The sequence below is a fragment of the Stegodyphus dumicola genome, chromosome 2, assembly GCF_044657685.1.
Source record: "Stegodyphus dumicola isolate Sdum_Otavi_A_Nest chromosome 2, ASM4465768v1".
Lineage (NCBI taxonomy): Eukaryota > Metazoa > Arthropoda > Arachnida > Araneae > Eresidae > Stegodyphus > Stegodyphus dumicola.
Window position 1 is genome coordinate 135533180 of NC_140769.1, and position 24292 is coordinate 135557471.

General features: G+C 33.8%; 1 protein-coding gene across 1 annotated transcript in view; it reads right to left on the reverse strand.

Moving 5' to 3' along the window:
• Window positions 1–14157, reverse strand: part of LOC118183153 (monocarboxylate transporter 12-B-like) — a 56685-nt gene extending 42528 nt beyond the window's left edge. Inside the window, exons 1-2 of the mRNA XM_035352594.2 lie at window positions 13937–14157; window positions 1144–1472 (exon numbers count right to left, since the gene is read on the reverse strand). Of these exons, the coding sequence (XP_035208485.1) occupies window positions 1144–1366 (223 nt within the window). The 5' untranslated portion in view covers window positions 1367–1472; window positions 13937–14157. The remainder of the gene's footprint in view (window positions 1–1143; window positions 1473–13936) is intronic.
• Window positions 14158–24292: the final 10135 nt, after the last annotated feature.

Sequence of the window (24292 nt, forward strand, 5' to 3'; positions counted from 1 at the left end):
TCCTTTCACTGTGCTCATAACATAAAATCAGTATTTACTGTCGACTTTCGATATACGAAAGTTGATCAAAAATGGATACGTATATTTTACTGGGGAACTTTAGTATAGAACCACAATTAGCAACTTCGATAAGTTTTATTTGTTATTCGATAACAGAGTTTGAAATTTTTGATCTTATGTTGTATTCACACAAAAAATTTGGAAAACATCAGCCACACCCCTTAGAAAGTCTCCCCAAATCATCCCTCCTTTACCGTAGCTGAATAAACAACCTTGCAAAACATTCACTTTCAATAGCACTGAGAAATCTCCAGTAAAAATCTTTCAACCTCAAAATTCCGTATGTTTGTTTAATCGATTACGCAACAATTACTTGTACAAAAGGAAACATATCTTCGTGTAGGAAAATGAATTGAAATGTGGATTGTATTCACAAAGCATACTACAAGGTTCGTTTTTCCGGATCAGAAATCTTTTGACGATACTTTTCTTTTGAACGACTGAAATATTTTTATGGCCGGCTTGCCCGGAATCTTTATGCTAACCTCCCAAAACAACCCTATTATAAGGGTTTATGATTATGATGTGAATGATCCAAATAATTGTAAACGGCCTATGTCCATATTTAGTCCACATACTTAGTTAGTAATTTAAGTGCACCAGTTGACTCACACTATCTGTATTGTATGTATGTATGTATTATATCATCTCTAGACTCAGGTTTAAAGCCAGCTTTAAACCTGAGTTTTCCCTTTCTCATCTTTCAGATGGTATTTTCCAGATGGAACTCGGCGTATACTTTATTTTGCTAGAATTACCAGTTATCTCGCTCTCCTTTTACTCAAAAATTATAATATAATAATTTTAAAAAATTATGTTAGTTACTTATGACAATATTCTAAACAACCTACATGTTCGACAAGCGGTAGGGTCCATGACCCAGGCATCCCAGTGCTACACCGCTTCCATGTGCGACTGCATCCTGTATTTTCTAAAGGTTACAGGGCTTTAACTTTTTATCGTTTCACTTTTCAACTAGAACAATCAACGTGCAATATTTCATAAGTGATGGATCATTCACTACGTCGAAATACCGGTGTTTAGCCGTTTTATCAGTTAGCGAGCTAACAGAAAGAAACTCACCTGCTATGAGATAGAATCCCGCCAGAAGGGATCCGACCCATGCCAGTCGTCCTTTGCTCTCTCCCAGATCTTTGGCCAGCTCTGGTAACAACAGTCCATACGAAAAGATGATTCCGTCTACAATGACGTTGCAAAAGAAGGACCCAAGAACAACAACCCAACCCCAGCCTCCGTCGGGTGGGCGAACAGTCACTGTCTCCACAGGTTTGGTTTTCTTTTCCATGGCTTGGAAGATTCCTCAAAAGAGCTGCCACTGTTGTTTTTTGACAGCGTTCTCCTTTTCAGCAGAGCTTCACATTTGTAAGTCACAGAAGGGCTAAAACTGCAGCCTAATAATAACAATAATAATTTTAATAAGAAAAAAAAGCATGCAGTTATTACTAAACAATGCTCAAACCGTATAAAGAATCAGAATTTCATTTCAGAAGTAGAAACTTAAATCTAAATGAAACGTTTTTAAGTTTTAGATAATAAAAGACTCGAATTTAATAACAATTTAAAAAAAATTCTCGCTTCGAATAATTGAATACACGTTTTGTGGAGAGAAAAGTAAAGAAAATTCTGATTTAAAGAGAACGAAACATTTTTATGTAGATTATGCCGCAGAAATATTTAACTTTAGAAGCAAAAAGCAGGAAAAATCCACAGTGTTTTCGTCGAGATTCGAACCATGGTTCCTTTAGCAGCTAGCTGAACTTCCGTACACTAGGACAGCATGCATAGGGTAATGTGATAATTCATTATATTCGTCTCCACTTAAAAGGCGACTAGCAAAAGGCACGATATCCAGATATTAGCCAGTTATCATACGCCGCATTTTAGTTTGGGCATTCTGTTTTCTAGATTAATATTCAGAATCATTTTTTCCGTATTTCACATCTATCTCTTTCTCAAATTTTTTTAGTCCACCACCATTTTTAGTTCGGGCGCCACTGTAGAGACATTAGGTATTTTCGGAAGCAGAAAAGATGAAAAATGTGCAATGCCCTCGCCGGGACTCGAACCACGGACCTCTCGAATTTGCGTCGAGCGAGCTGACCACTACACCATGAAGGCATGCTAAGAAGGAGGGAGAAATATCTTATAAACATTACAAACTTATATTTTAACAAAATTTGAAACTGGATTATAAAATTTAGTTTAGATATTATATAGGATTTTTTTATTAATATTTAAAATTACATCTTTATGTATCATTTTATATGTTCAAGTATTAGAAGGTTTATGAACAAAATGATGGGACAGAAAGAAATCCAAAGACTGTGATATATATATATATATTATAGACAAAAAGTAACAAATTTAGAACCAGTTTCACAAAAACCCGAAAAGAAGTGAAACTCAATACCAGCAAATTTCATATAAACATGTAAAATAAACCAAAGTGAGAATTAAAGAAATACAAAAACACAAAAAAATACAAAAAACACAAAAATACATAGGACGAGGAATGCAATCAAACCTGATATAACTTTATCAACAGGAGGTACATCAGAGTCAATTGAACCCCCCCCCAACCTTCTAAAAACTACCGAGTTTCTGTTACCGAAATTAGCTAATGAGCCGTTTTAAATTATATAATTGTAACAAATCACCCGAATATATACGTATATATATATATATATTTCATTCTTCTTAATAATCGGACAATTCGCATTGTATATAGCAGCACGAATTTACGCACCTTTTTCGTTTTTTTCATTAGATGAAAAATATGTAGGCAGTGTTCTGATTAGATATATAATTAAAAAATTAAATAAGGATTTAAACTGCGTGTATTGCTCTTGAACTGCTCAGTTTGTTAATAATCAAAATTGATTAAATGGCAAAAGTAAATTAAAGTTCTCATACTTTATTGATCAGTCGCGAGGCTGCGTGGGTGGTGAAACGAAATTGTGCATAGTGACATAGTATTTAAGTGGAAGACATATGCACTGCGGCATAACGTAATTTAAATTAATATAACCCTCCGAGAGTTTAAAAATAAACTGCGCTAAGCATGCTTATAAAGTCAAAAAGTATTTAGTAAACAAATATAAAGCCAAGATACAATAACACGCTGAACAAGTATTAATTTAGAAGTCAAACAACAGAGGTTCCAAGTTATATTTCCAAATTTTCACAGGACTAGTTTCGATGGTTTTACTGAACCATCAACCTCTGCTGCCAAAGTGCAAATGTGCTTTTTTTTTTTTCGCTTTGGCAGCTGAGAATGATTGCTCGGTAAAACCATCGAAACTATTCCTGTGAAAATTTTAAAATATAAAGCTTATTTTTGTTGTTTGACGTCTAAATTAATAAATATAAAGCCGTTGACCGTAGATGTAATTAATATTTAAGTGCGCACATTCAACCCAACGCGAGACAAAGGCTAACGGAAATATGTCGGGTAAACAGTTTGACTCATCACCACTGGATGGAAGCACATAGCTTACAGTTGCTATGTAGGTCAACTGTTTTCCTAGCTGCGAAAGGCGTTCTATTAAAACGAGGATAGTGTATCACAGTCGCATAATTTTACATTGAAAATTAAATCTGGGATAGTTGCATGCTGTTGCAAAATTGTGAAATTGCTCAATGTCGAGATAATTGAAAACTTTTAAATAATTTTAAATTAGTCTAAACTAAAATTAGTCTAAATAAGGAGAGTTAGTAGTAATTTGCATAGTTGCAAATTAGTCAGAATTAGACAAATCAACTCTTTTATATATAGCTTTAAATTGGACAAAGTTGGTGCAGCCCAAAGCTATCGCATAATTTCAACTTTGGATAGCCCACTGCTATGGATAATTTTATAATGACTGACTGGAATAATTAAGCTTTGTCAAAAAATTTTAGCTAATCAAAACTGAAATAATTCATTACCTTAGTACAATTTGAAATCGCTTAAAATTGAGATATTTCAGAGTTTTCCCATCATTTTAAATTAGTCAAAACTGGAATTGTCCAAAGTTATCGCATGATCATAGAATAACTCACACGAATAGTTTACTTTCAGTGCATAATTTGTAATTTCACCCAAACTGGGACAGGACGGTTCTTTTCCGTAATTTTAACGTAATTAAAACTGAAATAGTTAACACACCATTTCATAAGTTTTGTCCAAAACTGGACTAGTTTAACACCGCCATATAAGTTGTAATTGATTCAAACTGGGGAAGTCCTGGCACTTTTGCGTAATTTTGGAGTGATGAAAATTGAGATGGTCAACAGTATATCCAGATTATAACAGTGAGCAAATTGGCTCACTGTTATAATCTGGATATACTGTAATTTTAAATTAGCTAAATTAGGAATTAAAATTCGATAATTATAATTAATTAGGGAAAACCCATTAAACTTAAATAATCAAACTGAGATAATTAAATTGCAATTAGGCATAATTCTATTATGTTAGATAGTAAAACTGAGATAGTTAAATTACAACTAGGGATAATTCCATAAACTTATAGTCAAATAGATAGTCAAAGAGATAATTATAATTAGAGATAATTCAATAAACTTCAATAGTCAAAGACATAATCCACAGGCATCGCATAACAAACACTATTGAAAGTTTCACAGACTATTTGAAAATATTCCTCTTATTCAGTTACTGAATTAATATTCAGTTACTGAATTAAGTTTTGATAACATATAAATTTTGATTTAACACAATTTATTTGAACTTTACACAAGAAAATGATTTATATTTATACATTTTAATAAAAATGTCCACCGGATATCTAAGACGACGTGATTTTGCATATTTTTTTTGAAAACCTCACCCGTTTTTAAAGCACAAAATAAATGTAAAAAATTACATTAATTTTTCTGCCACTTTTAAAGAAAACGTATTAGTCATATTTCAGAACAGGATGATTGATCCAGAGATAGGATAAATCCTAAATTTTCCCGGATTCAAATCCTAAAATGTTCTAGAAGCTCTCGAATTTTCTGATTCTTCAATCCTTCGTATAACCATAGGACCGTAAAGATAAAAGCTGATATGGACACCACATGACTTCCTTATACGGTAACATATTAAGGTACACTGCTAAAAAAAAAAAAAAAAAAAAATGGGACAATCCTATATCTCCCGATCTACTGGGCCGATTGACAAAATTCAAATTGCGTTCTTTAGGTCTCGAAAGCGCGACTTAGGATATATATTAGATTTATATATAGCACTATTCTAACATAGGTATTTTGACACAAAATCGGACTTTTTCTGAAATAACATACCAATTTTTTTACATATTTCGATTCTACGACTCAAATTACGCCTAAATAAGAAATTTTGTAAAATTTGGAGCGAAATTTACGGAAAAATTCACAAATTTATGTTGGCACTTTTTTGTTAGTTTGCGCCAAGAATACTTCACTTGGCGAACTTCTTAATATATAGCAACCTAGTTTCCTTTCCCGTGAGAGGAAAAAAAGTCACCATCGTTCCTTTTTTCCAAATAATATTCTTTATATTATATTTTTAATTATAACTTATTATTTTAAGTAATTTTTTCTTTTTCGAATTTCATTTTAATTGTTTAAGTTGCACGTTTTTTTTTTTTTTTTTTTTTTTTTTTCGAATAACTGTTTTAAAAATTTCTATTTACCTATTCAAACTGCGCAAATAAAGGTTCAGCGTTTATTTTTTTTCAAATAGTTTTCTTTATATATATTTTTTGTCATAGTTATTATTTTAGGTATTTTTTAAATTCTTATACTTTTATTTTAATTATTTGTGTTGCATTGTCTCTTCAGATAATTGTTTTAAAATTTTCTATTTATTCCTTCGAACTAAGCATTTTAAATATATTTATTAATATAAATTTTCCAGAATTTGATTTTATTTATTTGAATTGCGTTTCTTTCGGAGGAATACTTTGTAACCCAGACTACGATGCGTTTGAAAACTGCATTTATTAAAAGAGAAAATACAGTAAAGCACAGTTAACACGCCTTTCAATGTTCCGTTCAGAAAAGATATATATAAATAGGAGAGATGTATAACCGACATTTTAACTTAGGATGACTTGCATACACTGCTTTAAACAGTTTTATCATTGTGCCCATTGCTTTACACAATTTTATCCTACATTTGGTTTCTTAAATGTTATTCATATTTTAGTCAAATATTTTATTTTTGAAATCGTAAGAATCAAATATCATAAGATTAAAATGTTTTAAATTTAAAAAAAAATACAAATACTAAATTTTACCCAAACATTTATTTTTTCTTCTCTTTTTCTTCAGGCATTATACTTTATTCTTGCTCTTTTTCTTTAGGCATTCCGCAAGTATATTAAAAAGCATCCAACTTTTCGAAATATCTTGATATTTCTGACAATCATTTTAAATAAAGTTATCGCCTTCCATTTCATAAAGGCCCATAAACGGCCGAGCGGTAAAGTCTCTGAACACTGGTAGTTCACTTCGGGGTTCGAATCCCGGTAAACGGGCTGGTTGCATGGGCGTTTTCGTGGATTTTCTCATGTGTATCGTGTATTCCCTTAGAAAGTTCTTCACAAAGGCATCCTTCTTTTTAGGCAGATAGCCCTGCTTTGACGTAACTTAATAATCCAATTCAATCACGATTACCTTTACACGATTACCAAATTTGATAACATTTGATCCAGTAGTTTTCCTTTTATGACAGTTTCAATGTGGAACTTTAATTATAACTACTCTGTTTATTATTAAATTTTAATTTGAAGCTATGCGTTATATGTATACCATGCGTAAATTTTTTGCTTTTATGGAAAAATAAAGAATCGAAGCAAATATACTTAGGGTAATGGACCAAAACTGAAAAAATTTCCCCTCCCTCCAATCAAATATTGAAACTTCGACACTGAAATTATTGGGTTATCGAAATATTTAATTTGACTTATCTTCTAAGTCCTAGTTCCGACAACAATTCCGTCAAAAATTCCGAATTACTGGTATGTTGAAGTATGTTGTAACAGTAAAAGATTTAGTATATATTCACTGTATGTTAATAATGTAATCAGAGTGTAATAAAAATATATTATAGAATTTGCGCTGGTGCAACTTTTTGTCTGACTGCACAACATGTAATGGAAGAGAAGGCTTGTAGAGATCTGTTTTTGACACGCCTCTAAAATTAGATGTCATACTCCTTTTGTCTCTTCAATGTCAAAAACCTTTCCTTTGAGAGGCAACTTTAGTTTTTGGGAAAGAAAAAAAAATCACAAGAAGAGAAATTTAAAGAACATGCAGGACGATTGAGTACACATACTTATTTTCGGAACACAAGCGGTTCTCCAACAGGTTATTGAATAATGAAAAGATGCATTGTTATGCAATGCAGAACATTTGGAATACGTTTTCTGACTGAATAACGTAAGATTAAAAGTCATCTGCTTAATTCAGAGCCATTTACAAGTCAACTATTCGGCAATTGCAGAACCGTTTTGATCCTGAGCTTGTAAGACAAACCTAATATCACTGGATTTAAACACTTCTTTAATCTTGCGAAAACATTCCTTCTTTAGCTCATATTCCAAGAATATTAAGTGAATACAATTATTGCAAAAGAAATTGAATATTCATTTGCACTACGGCTTGGTAGTTAACTAACGAATTAACAAAACTTAAATTCTGCTTTTTGCGTCTAAGAATACAACAATATTTTTTAAATATTTACAAATAAAATATTAAATTGGAGATTTACTTGGAGCCTCATCAGTTGCCTAGCATTTGAAGATTGTTAAATACTAATTGTTTGTTGCGACGTCTAACCCAGGCTGCATGGTTGGTTTTCATAGTTTTCTATGTTCTCCTTACAAAGGTTCTCTATGAAAGCATCTTAATCAAATAGCTCCCATGTTCTTTCTATGTTCAAATAACCAACTAACCTAGTTTAAGCGCGATTTCCAAGTGAAGTTACTAGCAAAACTCGACTACTCATTAAAAATCATGTAGCTTGCCAATCGGGAGCAACATGAAAGATACGGCGACAATAATTGAATTGCTGTTACGGTACGCTGTTTCTAAACTTAGATGGTCATTCCTTAATTAAATAGCCCACCAGCGGCCGAGTGGTAAAAACGCTGAACACTGGTAGTTCGGTCTGAGGTTCGAATCCCGCTAACGGGCTGGCTGCATGGGCGTTTTCGTGGATTTCTCCATGTTTAACGCGTATACCAGCCAGTTTCCCTTAGAAAGTCCTCCACGAAAGCATCCCTCCCTTTAGGCAGATAGCCCTCGTGTGCTTTGCCATAATTAAATAATCCATCCAATCCAATTCAATCCTTAATTAAATATAATTGATTTGTAACTTCTACTAGAGTTGACGGTAAAAATTGAAGTGTAAATAAATAATATCGTGTGCAATCTTGATTAATATAAAATTAAAAATATTTGCATTCAGAGAGAAAGTTTTTTGAAATATTTTCAGTTACTTTATAAGAAGGATTTATTTATAACCGTAATAATTACTTATTATACTACTGATGATCAGGATTCAGTTTTTGACAATTACATTCTAAATCAGAATTTTAAGGATTGTCCCCAGAACCTGCTGACTTATCCAGCCATTAAGTAGCTGCAGATCATTTCTACATAACCATTGAACTTCCATTAATTCAGTCTCTAGAGGGTTGTATGTTTATATCATAATTTGACTTTTATAAAAATGATTATTCTAAATCTTATATTTCTATAAAAATACACTGTGATTTAAAAATATGGATGATAGTATCAGCCGCTCTTTCAGCCACTTCATAAGCAACAGTTTGTTTAGAAATAAATTATGCAGTTAATGTCATAAAATATTTTCATAAAATTCAAATAAACATCAAACGAAAATTCTCAGTTTTAGACAATTCGAATTAAGCGAAGTTAAAGTAAAGTAGCAGACGATAAAACGCCGAAGGTAAAAATTTACTCTTACAAAAATTTACTCTTATTTTTTTTAAAAAAAGGAAGAAAGAAAGAAATTAAAAAAATAGTTAAAAATTTGAATAATATCTTCTATAATTTAAAAAAAATAGCTTTTCATATAGTATTAATTTATTACGCATCTTTGAGAGATTTATTACGATATTTATTACGCATCTTTGAGAGAAACAATATCATATTATTAATTCTCCGTAAAATTTTACTTGCAATTTAAGGTTAAAAATAGCTGTGGCAATTCACTGTAACAAAAATCCATAAACCATATTTGGCGTTATTATCGCTCAAAAAAAAGATGCCAAATTTCAAAACGCGAAAATATGTAAATTCGTGTATATCTTAGAAAATTTTGAATAAAAAAGTCTAATTTTTTGCAGATATGCTTAAAAGTACACCTACTTTAAGATGCTGGTAAAAATTTTATAGGTTATAATTCAAAATGTTTTTCGAAAAATTTATAAAAATTATTTAAAAATAGAAATTTAAAAAATAAAACACAAAAAATGGGTAAATTTTATTTGGAATGAACCTAAGTTTCGAAATGTGAAAGGAAAAATCAAAAAAGTTTAATAAAAAAAGAGATATTAATAAATATTTGCCAAATTCAATTAACATTGAGGAGCTAAAATTTTGAGAGCTAATATTTTAAAAACTACTCGTACGATTTTTACAAAACTTGGTATTCTGGCATAATTTGAGTCGTAGAATCGAAATATGGAAAAAAATTGGTATGTTATTTCAGAAAAATTCCGATTTTGTGTCAAAATACGTATGTTAGAATAGTGCTATATATAAATCTAATATATATCCTAAGTCGCGCTTTCGAGACATGAAAAACGCAGTTTGAATTTTGCCAATCGGCCCAGTAGAACGGGTGATATTGCACTGTCCCATTTTTTTTTTTTTTTTTTTTTTTTTTGAGCAGTGTACATCTTATACGATAAGTTGAACACATTTTTTGCCGCACTTTATTTCAACTTATTTCCTCGAATTATTCAACTTAATTAGCCAATCCCTCGAGGCAAGTTGAAAATGACATAAAAAATGACAAATTTTGAATTAAATATCCCGGTCAATTTTTGCCATACGGAAGTCAAACTTCTTATAATTTCTTTTCATAACGAGTATAGAACTTTCCCAAATATAAGTATAGAAATTGGGAGACCTTCATTAAAAGTTAGATTTCGTTATTTTTCAAAATTATTATTATTTTTTTTTTAATTTTACATTGCCAAAATAGGAATATTTATGTCATTTAAAACTCTTCTGCAGACCAGGTAAGAATTTTAAGCCGGGTAAATGGCAGTGTATGTTAATAATAATAATAAATAATACATACACACACACAGACACACACATGCATATGTATATATATAATATTAGAATTTAATTATTACCTCCTAGGTATTTCAGTATTCTTGTATTTTAAATAAAGTAAATTAAATTAATATTATGTAACTCTAGTAATTTAGAAGTGTAAAGTCCTACTGGACTGATGAATAGTAACCATTAAAAATGCTATTAAAGTTTGCTGAAAAAATGTATGATACATTAAAGAAAGAAAACAGAAAGGTTAAATTTTTTACAATAGAACAATAAATGAAAAAATGAAATAATTATAATTAAATTATTGTTTATACATACGAGATCCATACGTACGTACGTACAGTTCAATTTTAAAATAGATTTGGAGAAACAGTTTTTTTATTCTGTCCGTCCGTATAAATGCTGTGTAAAAAATAGTAAAAATGGATATTTTTGATGAAAATATGATAGTCGTAATTTTTCGCAATTACAGTATATTTCTTTTGCATCGTACAAAACAAGTAAAAAGGGAAAAAAACCTTTACTTAATTATTAAAACTTTTAATTAAAGCAAAATTTGAAACCTGTGTTTAATGAAAAGCAAATTAAGAAATACATTTTTTAAAAACAAACTTTTATTTACTAATTCAGAAGACAAACAACAAAAATCAGCGTTATATTTACAATTGTTGTTTGTCTTCTGAATTAGTATTTATTCGGCGTGTTATTGTGTCTTAATTAAACTTTTATTTATTAAGAATATACAAATGAAATTTAGTAAATGAAGCACACGAAGTTCATTTTTAAAAGATGCTTGCAAAAAAATAGAGTAATGGGTAAAATTCTTTACATTTCTGCAAAACTTTCTGAAATCAAAGCAGAAAGATTCATCAGCAGAAACTGGGCGATACACTAGAATTTCTTTATTGGCCGTGCAGGTATAATCCCACTGCACTATTTGTACAACTCCGCTCCAAGTTTGACAGAGATCACCCCTGGGGACGGATTCGAGGCATTCTCAGCCCTCTTTTTTTACTACCAAACTACTCGAAAAGATTTTCGACTCGCAAGGATTTTAACTGCCTCTATGCCACTAAGGCAGTGTAACATTTACAAACAACATCCATGCCTTCTGAAGGATTCGAACATGGGTTGATTGGATTGAATTATTCAATTACGGCAAAGCACACGAGGGCTATCTGCTAAAGGAAGGGATGCCTTCGTGGAGGACTTTCTAAGGTAAACGGGCTCGTATACACGTTACACATGGGGAAAACCACGAAAACGCCAATGCAGCCAGCCCGTTCACTGGATTCGAACCTCGGACCGAACTACCAGTGTTCAGCGTCTTTACCGCTCGGCCGCTGGTGGGCCCGTGATTCGAACATGAGCCCAAGGAGATGGCAGCCAACATCGCTAGCCACTGTAAGGTTCAAGGCAGCAGTCAAAGTATGAAGTACATGTTGAAACAAGGCCAGTTGCCGAAGATATATCAAATTTAAAATGTCCTTGATAACTGTTAAGGACCGCCCCAGTTTGGATGGAGGGACCCTCCGAGGGGCGTTTCGAGGATCTCCCATCCCTGTTTCCCTATTATCAACTACTCCCAAGGACTTTTGGCTAGACGCATATTTTGAGAGCCTCCTTGCCACGCATGCACTATAAAATTACAAACGTCTATACCTCCTTCTGGATTCGACCCTGAACCAATCGGTTCAGCAATCAGCATTCCACTATACCGTCTAGATGGCAATCTGACAATTACAAATGAACAGATCATTCAGTAGGAAGGCTTCATTATCTAGGTCCGAAGCGCCCTTACATCCTAGGGGATGAGTCCGAAGCGCACTCATCCCCTAGGGAACAATCCACACGGTCGAAAACCCAGCGGTAGACACTGGGCTTTATACAACGTCTAGTCAATATGTTTGCTGAGACTTCTTGCAAATAAGCACCACTTCGGTCACTTCCTAGAACAAATAAGTGATCAATTACAATGCCAGTCCCCCTCGAGAAGATCGAATGGGGCCACCCCCCCGAAGATAATTACTCATTATCAACCATGCAGCGATCACATAGACCCGGGACAGACAAGACAATACCAATGAGTTCCAGGGGCGTAGCTAGAGGAGGGCAAGGGGGAACATTTATGCCCGAGTGCAACATCCACTGATGCTACGAATTTTTAGAATGAAATGTCTTCCAGTCAAGGCAAACAGAAGGGGCGCGAAAACTTCAGTTGTTCCTGGGAGCTAAAAACCCTAGTTACAGCTTTGATACAGTCCCCGTCAAACATGAACGGACCACAGAATTGTCGATGACTCTAGTCCCATGAAGACGATCTATTTACCCCAAGACACGAGTCTGTCTAAGCACAGATCTTAGGCACAACGCCGAGGGTTGCCCCCAGTCGACCTCCGCGCGACGAAAGAAAGTCCAGACAACCGGGTGGTTTACATAGATTGATCGGATATTGTTCGAATCTGCAACACTCCGAGCTGCCCTACAACGGCAGCTTCGGGAATTTATTGAATTTGCATTCTACATCGCGATACGGAGGCATACTTATAGTTGTTAACAGCATACAAGGTAACTGATATTAACACTTAATAAATATAAGTGGAATATCTAATACACGTTATACATTAAATACAATAAAAACAAATTAAACACACAATACAGATTATACAAAATAACACTAATTACAATAGTTAATTACGATAAGCATAATACGCACAGTATGCTTATGTTAAGGGCAATAATTCTTATAGTACACTTTTTCGGTGCTATAAGCATTAAATAATTCTTAGAGTACACTTTTGTGGTGCTATGTACACTAAGTAATTCTTAAAGAACACATTTGTGGCACATTGTACTATTTTGTACACATTATTCTAAAGAACTAAATACTTTGTGAGTTACCTATTACATTTTATGTCAGGGAGAGTATTTCCTAAAATACACAATATTTTAAAGAGCTAGATACATATCATGCTAGGGACAATTTAAAATAACCTTTTGTGGACCCATACAAGCATTGTCTGTATAACAGCATTGCTAAACATTTCATTGCAGTGATAAATCACCCATCATATTCTTCCGCCTTAATAACCAGCTTATTTTTTCCTTCTTCCGAAACTTAAGAACTCCATGAAAGGACAAAGATTTGAAAACGTCTCCGATATTAAATCAAATACTACGCGTATTTTGCAAACGATCGGTTCCGACACCTGTTAGCAGGGCTCGGATGGTCTGAAGAAATATTAGAAAACTTGCATAGACCGTGTGTCTATTATTTTAAAGGAAATAAATTTATTTGAAGGTTAGTAATCTTTTTTTTTTTTTTTTATTTATAAAAAAATTGTCCGGTTACTTATGGACACATCTTGTATTTAATGGTGCATTACAAGGAGCACTTACGTGTTATTTATCAAAATGGATTGTAGTCAATCTATGATTGAAAAATTATACAATCTCTTTATATATGATTGGAATGGATACCATAAATATATCAGCATTCGGGTGTACAAAATATCTGTATAATACTAACAGAACAAAAGAAACGTAAGAAAAATTAACAACTTACATTTGCAGCTGCGATTTCATCGGAAAAAAAAGCTGCTGATTTCTTCAATGAAATAGTTTTTTTTTTATTTGAAATTAGAAAACGAATTTTCATCAATTTTTACATTTTCTTACTCTTCTTTATACCAACACCAACAAATTTTCAATATTCCCGAGACCACAAACCCGTTAATATCTCTGTAGTAACAAACACGTTTCGTTTCAGTGGCTCAATAAATAGTTAGTAAACAAGAGACATTTCGTCTGCTTTTCTAAGATCGGAAAACAAGCAGCGCCATCTATCTCGTACGACCGTAACATTCTTTGCCTGTTTTCACTTCTTAGAGCTCACGTGACGTACCACTAGTAATGCGCATGCCTGAATTGGTCGAATCGGAATAAATTAAAAACGTTTGATGAGTTATTTGTTTTCTACAGAACCAGCCTGTTGAATCATTTTCGTTGCTATGCGAAGTTTATCATCATTATGATCAAGAATTAATTTTTTATAGTCACATAAATATGGAGATATTTAGGATTAAACAATTGAAGCCTCTGAAGAATTTAGTGATTTCTTAAGAAAGAAACAGTTGCTTGTCTTAAACTGTTTCCAGGATTCAATTTAGATCTCAGATTTGTTTTAAACGCGCTGATGGTAACAATCATTTTCGCAATGAATCGACGCTGTTGTCAAACGAAGATGCGCATTTATCTTCAAAATTATAGAAGTGTGTGGTTCAGTACAACATTACTCACTTGAAAAGTAATTTTTAATAGATCTCTTAGTAACGTTTTACAAAATTTTGCTTTTTGAGTCTGCATCCGTAATAAAATTTAATGACAACAGTGAAATCCTATAGCAACATCTTTCTGTTTTTATTTTTGTCAAATAATATTTGTTAGCCCAGAAGGGCTATTAATTTCGTTTTGAAATTTTGCGTCGTCCACTATAAAACGGCGTTTCAGTTTTCAAATTGTTGCCACCAACTATTAGAGCCCTGCATTATATTTAAAGAAGTTAAATAATTAAGAAACTGCTTAAATGTATGTCTGTTTCTCGCACTGTGAAAACACAACGGCAACTAGAGACATCAAATTTTGAATAACGTAGTCCTCCACTAGAATAACGTAGTTTTTGAATAGCGTAGCCCTCCACATCTGGAAGCCCAAATCTGGAATTTTCAATTTGTTTTATTATTATCCATTTTATATTTTGTAAAACTTTAACGAATTTTTGATTAATAAACTCACAGATTTCAAAGCGAGCAAAGGCAACACTGTACGAAAAAAAAAAAAAAAAAAACTTTTTATCTCCAACGCGCGAGACTGTGTATCGGAAATTCTAAAGATATGCTGTTTTTTACTGAACTGGAGTTTATGGTTTAAGCGCGAAGAACATGACATTTAATAAATAAAGATAACACACAAACATTAAAAAAAATCCCTTTAGGCCTAATGTAAAATCTGAAAGGTTTCAGAATTTTTTATTATTTTTTTAATATTTGTTTATTTCATTTTAGGTTAAAAAAAGTCACAAAGAAACCGAACTTTTAAAGCGGAAATTCATTTTCATAGCTAGGAACAGAATGTGTTATTTATTTAAGGAGAAAGGAAAAATATTTAAGCGGTATTATCCCAATCGTAATTTTTTTATATATTTAATTTTTTTTTATCATCCTAACTTTTTTATTCTTTCGAGGTGTTAGACTGCAATTTTAAGTTAACAAACTCAATTTTTTTTCCCGTAACAGTCTTTTGTGTTTCGTAGGCTACTAAACCGCAAATAAACATGCTTTGAGGAACTGCTTCATGAGTCATCAGCACTGCAGTTTATTTTAAAATAAATGAAAATTAAAGCATTTTACATGTGGTAACTGGAGATTATTTATGATTTATTTTAAATGTTATACAGGATGATTCATAATTCCATCCAGATATTCGGTTGCTTATAGTACTGTAACTATAAAATAATCTGACGTGACTTCCTTGTACGCTTATTACATATCTATTTTTTTGAGGCACTTCATTTAAACTTATTTCTTCGGATTTTTCTAACTTTATTAATCGATTCCTCGAAGAAAGTTGAAAATGATATCAAAAACTGCAGAACTCAGCGATAATTCACTAGTTAGGTTTTCCGACTTTATATCTAAACAAAGTATAGAGGAACATTATAAGCTATCTCAATAAATTGGCGAGATGTCGCCAAACTGGCGAAGACGGAAGACAGCATCAGTTTTTCAGTTCAGATTTGACTTAAAAGTATTGAGTGTGAGTTTCGCTGTTTAAATGCGCTTTGCATTACGTTGTGTTTAACGTTCTTAGTAGTTTAAAGGGTAACTAAAGATTGTACTCCGTGATACCGAGAAGTATTTTTGTGTATTTTACTAGTATTTTTGTGAAAAATTCCAGAAGTGTTAAGTGTTTCTTTTGAGGAGATAAATTTTATCAAGCTATCATCGCTTCGGTGTGCATTCAGTACATTATCGGACCCTTACGTGCGCAACAGTACTGATTTGGTGTAGACGGCTTTTTGATTCCCAGCTACGCACATAAGAATAAGGACAAGAAACGGGGGACGTGGACACTATGTCTTTACCATAACGGTTAATCAGTATCAGCTGCGCATATAGAATGGCAGAGCCATGTAGATATCCGGAGACAAGAATTTACATCAGATGACCAACAGAGGATAAGAAAAATTTTAGCAGAAAGGGAACTGAATTCATTCACAGTTTTTTTCCTTAACTAAAACAGGTTAACATATCATGATTATGGGTGCTCCATGCACCCGCATAATTTTGAAAGCGTACACCTTTTCTAGACGAATGAAAACCATACGTGGCCAGGCGAAGCAGGAAAGGAGAGAAAAGAGGCTGCGCACTTGGTAGCTGTGACATTTATGGTAAAATGCTTCTTTGATCTTTTGGATGAGGACTATATGAAATTCAGAAGGTTAATATGACATAATGCTTAATTAGTTTTCAGATATGACGAAGCTGAGAAAATGTTATTACTCTTTTTAGAGCAGAGAGGGAAGTGCTCAAATTTTAAACAAAAATTATTTAAGGTGCTATTGTTAATTTAAAGTATAATTTATGATTGCATATTTTTTTCTTCTACACACACATGTATATGCATACTTTTAGTACTGCCGATTGCAATAAAAAAGGGAAGTGCACAACTAGATAGTATAGCTGCTCCATATACAAAGGCTCTGCAGCTAATCGTTTTTGAGTTGTACGAGATAAATGCAACTAAACCGCAAATAAACATATACATTACGTATATGCAGACGTCACTAAAAAATCCATTTTTATGTTTCTTTAATCGTTTGGATGAGAACTATATGAAATGCAGAAGGTTAAGATGACTTAACGCTGAATTAGTTTTCAAATATGAAGCAATCAGAACATATTTCTCCTTTTTTTTAGATGAGAGAGGGGAAGTACTCAAATTAAAAAAAAAGATTTAAGGGGCTATTGTTAATTTAAAGTACAATTTATGGTCGCATATTTTTATCTTGTACACACACACACATATTTATATATACTTTAGGCACTGCCGATTGCAATAAAAAAGGGGAGGTGCACAACTAGATGGCATAGCTGCCACATATACAAAAATTTAAGGTTCTACAGCTAATCGTTTTTCGAGTTATGTGACATACATGCGTACTTTCGTACTTTCGTGTGTGCAGACGTCACTAAAAAGTCCATTTTAAATCTGTTTTGAATCCATTTTACAGTTCATTTTGGAATAAAGAGTCCTTTATTATGTCCATACGTACAGATGTCAAGCAGAAACATCATTCAAATGGATTTGGGAACAGTCCGAATGGATATTTCCGTTGAAATCTAAAAATATTTTTTTTTTTTTTTGGTTCTATTTCTATAATTCCTTTACTTTGTAAAAGGAAAAGGAAGTTAAAGATTCTTAGTAAATTCTTCTTTGAAGTGTTTTATTATAATCTAAAGCTTTCAAATTCCAACATTCTTTTTAAGTTTATTTTTACTATATATTGCCTTTGCAAATAATATTGCAGTCAGAATAAACCGAAACTGCATGTAATTTAACACGCTTACCGCGTTTCGGGTTCATTTTTGAAAATAATATCTTGGACACCACGCGACAAACTGTAAGACAAAGGATTAATCTTCACAGTATTTTCCTTTGAGACCGCGCTGTTGCTAAGGGAAAGAAGAAGGCCAACGAGAACGCATCAAAATACTGACAAACAGCATGACGCGTTTTAACGAGGTGTTGCCGCGCGTTGCACGGCGCTTCGAACGCGATGTTTGCCAAATGGCAAGATGCCAACTAAAGGAATGAAAGAACTGTCTTCGAGAATCCCGCATGTCTGAAAAGCAGTTCATCGAATCTGATGTCAATTAGAACGAATTCGCATAATTTGAATCCTCTTAATTTTCTTTCAACAACAGAAACATTTTTAACAGAATCTTTCCAAAAGTTCTTGTTAGTAACTTACGTTGCATTGCAATGACTGATTGCATTTTCCCGATGCGTGTCCTTGTAGTGTGCATGTTACAGCATCTGGCTAGGTAAATGGAAGATCTGCTGCTCTCTTCCTAGCAGGAGATCATGGTATCAGTTCCTATCACGATCCTTCCTAGCGTGGCGATCATGATAGGAACTGATTTGACAATTTGTAACTCTGACAGCATTATAGTTCGTACAATAGGTTACGTTACTCTGCATTTACCGTCGACAGGATTTGGAAAGCGCTGCCATTGTGCGAAACGTAAAATCATTATTTTATATTCCATACGATTTCACAAATAGTCACTTGTCAAAGTGTTGTAATTTGCAAGACAAAATATCTTTAATTTATTAAGAGCTTATATCAGTCTACTTAAACTGAGCCGCTTTAAAACAATAAAAGTGCTTCAGAAAAATTTAAATCTTTTTTTTTTTTTTCAAATTTCTGTTTGATAATAGGTAACTGTATATTTCTGCATATAAATCGGGCATTTGGTATCAAATGCTTTTTACTTATGCTTGGATAGTCTTATATACAAACTCAAAATAACTAACAAATAATTCGGTGACAAAAAGGGATAACTGAAAAAATTTTAATAATTAGGAAACAAATTTGAAAGCGTTCAGATTTTATATTAGCCACAAATGACGTTTTTTTAACGTTTTACATGTTACCTTTATTCATTATATATCATCTTTTTCACACTTAAACCATAAAATTCAATTCAACAGCAATATCACAAAATATTTAAAAAGAGCATATTTTTAAAATTTCCGATACACAGTCTCGCATGCTGGAGATAAAAATGCCTTTTTTTTTTTTTTCCGTACAGTGTTGCCACTGCCTGCTTTGAAATCATTGAGGTTGTTAATCACAAATTCCTTAAAGTTTTACAAAATGTGAAATAGATAATAAAACGAATTCCAAATTTGGGCTTCCAGATGCCCATAGTCGAGAGGAGGACTACGTTATTCAAAATTTGATGTCTCTATGTACCATTGTTTCTTCACAGTGCGAGAAACATACTTACATTCATACAATTGCTTCATTATTTAACTTCTGTAAACATAATGCAGGGCTCTAATAGTTGGTGACAACAATTTGAAAACTGAAACTCCGTTTTATAGTGGACGACGCAAAATGCCAAAACGAAATTCTGAGACATTAATATCGCTCCTTTGGCCTAATAAACGAAATTAAAGGATTTTTTAAAATTTTATTTGATCCTACTATACATTAATTCTAAACATCTGTACCCAACTAGGAATTTTCTAGAATACGTCTGTCGGAAGTCTTCTCTTTGATACAGGTAAGTTTAGCTGACTGATATCGCCCTCCATACTACTATTAACATCATTCTCAGATGCCTAGGAGGGAATATCATCTTCAGTTCCGTTCATAGCATTGGCGATGCAACATTTTTTAAACCACTGGATGATTGTTTCAAATAGTAATTAGAATTATGAATAACAGGTATTTTAGTAAACTTGATATACATTTTCAACTTGTCTAAAATATTTAGCTAAGTTAGATTGTAAAGATATTAGGTTATTTCGAAGCAAGAGAGATTAAAAATGAGCTATGGCCTCGCCGGGACTCGAACCATAGACCTCTAGAATATAGCGGTGTCCGCCGAAAACATCGCGGCAAAAACATAGGTGACGAAAACATCGCGAAGAAAACAACGCAAGGCGAAAACGTTGTGAAACAAAACATCGTCGGAGAAAATAAAGCAAAGAGAAAATATCGCACTTTTAAAACATCGAGGTACAAAATATTGTTCTCGAAAATAAAGCGGTTCAAAAACTTCGCAGTTTAAAAACATCGTCGTCAAAATATCGTGGTAAAAATAAAGTACCTACAAATCATCGCAGACATGCGTTTTTCAGGCTTTAATAATTGTAAAAGGATACTCGCATAATGATTTGTGAGCGCAAGATGGAAAGAAGGATACTTTTTACTTTCATATTTTTATTAACTAATAAATATTTGTTGAAAATGTAAAATGGAAATTTAAGCATAGAAAATTAATACAACTTATAGCACTTAAACTGACATAGTTAACTAACAAATGTCATTAATTAATGATTTTTTATAAAGTTTTACTGGTAATTTTTTATGAAAAGTATAATCTAAAAAAGAATAAGAAAAGGAAGATCAGTAACTGCATGACTTTATCTATGAAAAAATTGCTAAGATTGATTGTTAATCTGATACTCTCACTGCGAAAATTATTTTTTGTCTTGCTTAAATTTCTTGTTCTGTGTTTTAAAAATTTATTAGTTTATCCCACTTTCCTAGCGTGCCTTCGTAGTGTAGTGGTTTTGCACGCCGGGCCGGTATTCCAGAGGTCCCTGGTTCGATTCCCGGCGAAGGCGGTTGCTATTTTTCATCTCTCTTGCTTCCAAATACCTAATGTCGCTACAGTGGCGCCCGAACTAAAAGGGTGTTGGATGATGCTTGTCCACACCCAGGATTTGACGATTGGGACCCCTAAAAACACCAGTCGCCTCTTAAAAATGGGAGCATATAAGGTATATTTCCCGCTTTCCTAGTGTGCCTTCGTGGTGTAGTAGTCCTGCACGCTGGGCCGGTATTCCAGAGGTTCGTGGTTCTATTCCCGGCGAAGGCGGTTGCTAATTTTTCAATTCTCCTGCTTCCAAAAACATCCTAATGTCTCAACAAGTTAATAAAGAATATGAAAGTAAAAATTGTCCTTCTTTCCATCTTGCGCTCACAAATCATTCTGCCAATATCCGTTTGCAATTATTAAAGCTTCAAAATCGCATGTCTGCGATGTTATCGTCGTGTGATGATTTATAGGTACTTTATTTTTAGCATGATATTTTGGACGACGATGTTTTTAAACTGCGAAGTTTTTGAACCGCTTTATTTTCGACGACGATATTTTGTATCACAATGTTTTAGAGCTGCTATGTTTGGTACCACGATGTTTTCGCTTTGAGTTGTTTTCTCCGCGAAGGCTCGTCCGCGATGTTTTCAGCTGTAACCTACACTGGTGTGCAAAAATTAAGGACGAGACGGTTTTTTCAATATAACTTTGTACAAAAGCTTTCCAAATCAACACATTTAATACCGTAAGATCCCCAATACGTAAGGACATGAGTAATGTAAGCAACACTTACTAAAAGAGAAATCAGAGGGATAAAAAGAAGCTTTATTGAAAAAAAAGCATGGAGCGCAATGCGACTGAAGGCCGAAACATCCCTGTGATGGGTGTCCAGCAAGAAACATCCGGTCTTTAATAGGGATATGATCTCCACTGACTGCTAGGCAGGTTTCACAGCGTCTGCCCATGCTAAGAATGAGGGTGTCAATAAGTTGTTGAGGCATTGCTGCCCATTCGTCTTGCAGCGCCAATCGAAGCTCCGGAATCGTTACTGGTGGTAAGGTACGAGTTGCCAAGCGTCTGCCTAGAAAATCCCATACATGCTCAATGGGATTGAGATCCGGAGATCGTGCCGGCCAATCCATACGATCAATATCCTCACTCTCTAAGAGCTGTTCGGCAGCTACTGTGCGATGACATGGTGCATTGTCGTCCATGAAAAGGAACTGCGGACCCATAGCGGCTCTAAAATGACGCACATATGGAAGAAGAATCTCGTTACAATAACGGGTCCCGTTGACTGAACCTGCGTCGAAGATGTGAAGGTCTGTACGACTACCAAGCATGATGCCTTCCCAAACGAGAACACCGCCACCTCCATACCTGTCCCTTTCAATGATGTTCGAGGGATGATTGCGGCTTCCCCGCTCTCTCCAGATGAGTATGCGATGAGAATCGCTACTCAGACTGAATCTCTCTCATCTGTAAAGAGTACTCGTCCCCACTCATTGTCTCTCCAATTCCCGTGTTCCCGGCACAACAGAGAACCCCTTCTCGGATGGGCAGGCGTTAGAGGTACACACCGTACAGGGCGTCGTGCAAACAGACCACCACCGTGCAGTCTTCTGGCCCCGGTAAAACGCGATATCGGTCGTCCAGTCGCCTGTGTCGTGTGTCTAGCGATTTCTCCCGCTGTCTGCCGCCTGTTTCTTTTGGCCTGTAAGGCAATATACCGGTCATCTGCGGATGTGGTTCCTCGTGGACAACCACTACTAAACCCCTGGATAGCTGTTCCTGTAGTTTGAAATTATCTCCAAAGTCGTGAAACGATGCTGTGAGCAATATTGAACTCTGCAGCCACACTTGTCACACTGCGGCCTTCCTCCAACTTCCCAATGATTCGACCTCGGGTAAAAGCATCCAGATGTCGTCTAACAGATTGATTATTCGCCATTTCTCGCTGAGGCAGCAACTCGGTGTGATTTTAACTGCTATACGGCGTGCAATCTCTTTGCCAGAAATACTGATCTTACACCGACAACATGCTTTATACTACTCAGACACTTCCCCATTACGTCTACCTGCATATCTGCGCATGTGCTACCGTACATCACCTTACTTAATCTCCTGATTGGTCTTTCCGTCCGCTCTGCCTCTTCGTTCAGCTGATATGCTAATTTTTCGACTTCGTCCTTAATTTTTGCACACCAGTGTATATAGCGGATCGCTGAACTTATGAGAGAATTTTAAATTCAGCTTACAAACAAATTTTAAATCTTAGCCGAATTCTTGAATGAATTCACATTTACCCCTTAGCTCATAAACGGTTCCTCTTATATTCGGAAATACATAACAAGACGGATCACTCTTAATTTACGGACAGTCCTAATTGGTAATTTTTATGAAGATTTGCAATGTTATTTTAATCAATCGAAGATGTTTCTGGTGATTTACGTTATAAGGTTTAATATAAAGTATTTTAATTCGTAAAAGCATTTTGCTAACTTTAACACTGAAAGGGTGAAAAACTGTTCAAAATATTAATTGCTCTGCCTCCGCGGTAAAGTTGTGTCTGTCGTAAACAGACTGTAATGCCAGTCAGCGATGCATAACATCTTTTATTTTTTTTCAATATTAGAAATGCGCATTTATCAAAAGAAGGGGAGATAATTCTTTAAAAATTTATTTCCATAACGTTACAAATTTTGTCAGAAATAAAATAGATTTCTTATACTCTGTAATTAGAAGATTGCAATATTTCTACTCTTTTTTGTTTGTGTATATTATGATTTATAGTTGGATTCCACTTTACGGAATCCATTGTCGTCTGGTTCTCCAAATCTCGGTTCTTTTATCTGGATCTTCATCTTTGTAAGAATGCACAGTTTTATAGACAGATAGGTATGTATACAATTATAAGTACATTTTAATGAAAAAATCTAAAAAATAAATAAAATGATAAAGAGCTACCTAGACAAAGAGATAGACACGTAGATATATTGCTGACGCTGTTAAATAAAAGAGACACTGTTTGCCATTTATTAATTTATTATTTACGACATCTCTCTCATACTAAGAGAAATTTCTCATACATTTTCTAAGCTCTTACTTTTCATACATTTGTTTTTGGTAAATCTCGCTTAAGAATTTCTATTTACAGTTGCCAAAACCAAATATAAAATACAATGATTTCATTTTCCTTTAAAAATTATTATTAAATTCGAATTAATCTATTTTCTTTTAAATATTATTAAACTAGTAAAAATTATATATTAAAATATCTGAAATGTTTCAGATTTTAAATTACATCCAAAGGGGCGTTTTGCTTTTTTAAAGTTTTGTGTGTTACCTTATAAGGTATTTCTCCCATCTCCTTAGCGTGCCGTCGTAGTGTAGTGGTTTTGCACACTGAGCCGGTATTCCAGAGGTCTGTGATTCGATTCCCGCCAGGTGCATGTTTCGATTCGTGACTGCTCATTGTTCATCTTACCTGCTTCCAAAATACCAAATGTCGCTACAAACTTTAT